Source organism: Lasioglossum baleicum, unplaced genomic scaffold (genome assembly GCF_051020765.1).
Source record: "Lasioglossum baleicum unplaced genomic scaffold, iyLasBale1 scaffold2141, whole genome shotgun sequence".
In the NCBI taxonomy this organism is placed as follows: domain Eukaryota; kingdom Metazoa; phylum Arthropoda; class Insecta; order Hymenoptera; family Halictidae; genus Lasioglossum; species Lasioglossum baleicum.
Genome location: NW_027471200.1, coordinates 25,158 through 28,121, shown reverse-complemented (window position 1 = coordinate 28,121; position 2,964 = coordinate 25,158). Strand labels below are relative to the sequence as shown.

At 39.6% G+C, this 2,964-nt stretch overlaps 1 protein-coding gene across 1 annotated transcript; it reads right to left on the bottom strand.

Annotated features, from left to right (window-relative positions):
• Positions 1-5: 5 nt before the first annotated feature.
• On the bottom strand, positions 6-1,855 carry LOC143221283 (uncharacterized; the record flags this gene model as incomplete). The annotated part of the gene is given in 5 exon segments (XM_076446759.1): positions 6-266; positions 394-695; positions 698-730; positions 840-970; positions 1,791-1,855. Coding segments are annotated over 5 exon segments (792 nt in total), but the record flags the coding sequence as incomplete, so codon positions are not given.
• Between the last annotated feature and the right edge of the window lie 1,109 nt (positions 1,856-2,964).

Here is a 2,964-nt window from a genome sequence, read left to right as displayed (position 1 = left end):
ATGACAGGGCTGCTAACATGTCCACTTTCCACGCATATCATGTTCGGAAATTCGTCATCCCCAAAATCCGGTATATCGCGAGCCTTCTCTTGCCATGGATTCCAAACCACCGTGTCGGGAAAATTGTACTTTTGTACTCGCATTTTCCTACCCGACACGACATTAGTAATGATGTGTTCCGGTTGCGTATTCTGATAAATTCTGTCTGTCCATTCGCAAACAGTCACTACGTCGCGACCCTCTTGAAAAATTTGGTTGTCTCTTGTCTGTAAATTTGATGAATTTGATGAATTCGACGAACTCGATGAATTTTACTTGGTAAATATTTACAAGGAAGGATTGATTCGGTAATGGAGAAGTACAGGAATTGTTTAATAAATATAACGATTATACCTTGTCGATAAAGGTGCATCCATGAAGGCCAGTAATTTGGCATCTCCTAACATCTGGCACTTTAAAGTATGTGTGCAATAACAAATTAAAACTAAACGTATGATCTTTACTAGGATTGTATACACCGATGTTAAAATGTAATTCCTTCTCGCGAAGAATTAGTCTATACGTTAATTTAAACGGGTAATTCCACATTGATCGAGTAAACTCGCTGTCCATAATAGAGAAGATTGCCTCGACGTCGCCACTAGACAATCGTTCAGGAGACTTTTCTACATTCCAACGAACAATTCTGGCAAACCATGAGGTGGCCCGAATGTCCATGCTCCAAATTGTGCTAAATCGAGTCGAGGTAAAATAGAATATTAATATTTCGTATAGATCGTTAGATCGAATCGTAGATTTGATGTGTTATTTCGAAATTTCAAAGATTATGCAGGCTATACGTTTCGCGTTTATTAGCATTTTCGAGTGATCTCGCATACTTACGAAAACAAATGGAATGCCTCCTCTAATAGCTTTCTTTCCATCGAATACAGCTTGCTTGCTGAAATACAGAAAATTTCTCTTCAGGTTGCTAATTAAATAATAAGGAAAAAGCAAAATGACATATTATATTTATGTTGTTTACGCGTCGTTTGTTCAGTAGTGGAATCATTCGAACGGAGTTTCGAAATTATTCCAACGATACCGGATAAAATACTTTTCATCTTGAACGGATTAACAAGCTTATAATAAACGTTATATGAAATAGCGATAATTAAGATAATTCGTAATTATATGAGAAAGAATGATTAAAACGATATATTTGCAAAAATATATTTAGTTACAATCATCGTTATTATAATATTATATTACAACGTTGATTTAAATAGCAGATAAAGTATCGCGAGACGGTATTCGTGAGCGTATAAGGATTCGCAAAATTATTTCGATCGTAATTATTTATAACGGAACATCGAATCGATTCTAGGATTTGAAATCGATTTTCTCGATAAACAGATGTTACACGGAACAAACTTTTTCGCTTATTCTCCCCTTTCGATTTAACTTTGCGCCAAAGATTATCTCGTTCCCGGTTGTATTATCTCACGTTTTCCTTGTATTTACCCTGTTAAGATTTCGAAAGCATCGTAGGGGTTAGCAGTATGGGCTAAGTATAAAAATAACGCACAACGGATACCTTCGATGTCTAATAAATAGATCGATTTGGTCGAACGAACAAGTTATGTCAATAATTATCGTTGCGCTTTATTTCTTATTTCTCAACGTTCTCGACAATAAGTCACGTTTGCACGTGTAATTAAACACGTTGCAGCGATGTGGTAGGAAATTTTGCCGATTTCGACGACAAATCGAGCAGACCTGGATCTTAACGCGCATCTTATCGTTGATACCGGTATTCCTCGTTAGCGTAATCTAGTTTTCTGGACGCGTAAACGGTGGAAGTAATTTTATCCATTTACACTTTACAGCATGATAGTTGTCGGGGCGAAAGCAGAACGTGGGTAGAGAAAGAGCGAGAGGGAATTAGGGAAATAGAAAATCGAAGGAGAGAGAGAGAAGCGAGGAGGAGCGAAAGGGAGGGGGGAGGGGGGCGGGAAGAAGGAGCGATGTACCACGACGAAGTACGACGCGGCCGCGGCGGTAGGAACGCTGCTGACGCCGAGCAAAAACGATCGGCGCTGTCTGCCGTGCTTTTTGCGGGCATCACAGTTTCAACCTCTCCTCCTCGTCGTTTCTAGCTGCTGCTGCTGCTGCTGCTGCTGCTGTTATCCCCCATTGCTACCGCTGCTCCACTCTCCTCTGCTCGCCGCTGCTCCCCGCTGTTCTCATCTGCTCTTCTCTGCCACTGGCCTGTGAGTGGCACGCAATTTTTGACGTAGTTAATCCTGATATTCTTTATCGAAAACCTCCTCTGCTCGATTAAATCGGGTAAATCTTCCAGAGTATACGAGTACTCGGTTCTGGCATTCCGTGTCGCGGCGTTGGACAGATAGCACAGCGAGGAAGATAGTACGCGAATAGGTTAAGGCCCTTGTCCAATCGAATGCGTAGGAAATGTATTAAAATCGATACGATACGTTCGAAATACGTGGATTTTTATGACAAGGCGGTGAATTTTGAAACAGAACATTTTGAAAGGAAATGTTACGTAGATTTTCTTACGCAAGGAGACAAATATCATAGGATAAAACGAGAGCAACGTCGTTCTTTTTTCCTTCTTTGCGACCTGCTTCACCATTCATTCACCTTCCCAAAATTTGATCTCGACTACTAGAGTAATCAGTGGTGAATAATAGCGAATAATAACGAATACTAGCGGATAAAAATTTGTATTTTCTATAAGACATTGTTCGGTTTTCCAAGCACAATCAAGAGTATTTCAAACGATTATCAAGAATTCCATACAGATCGTTGTATTCTCTTCATCATTTTGCTTTTGTTTATATGCATGGAAATATTAGTTACTCTACGAAGGATGTTGCGAATCGTTGAATGTCGAAAGAAGTTTCTCAGCTTTATCTAATAGCTCATGTACTTGTCGGCACATGATAATACGTATCTATT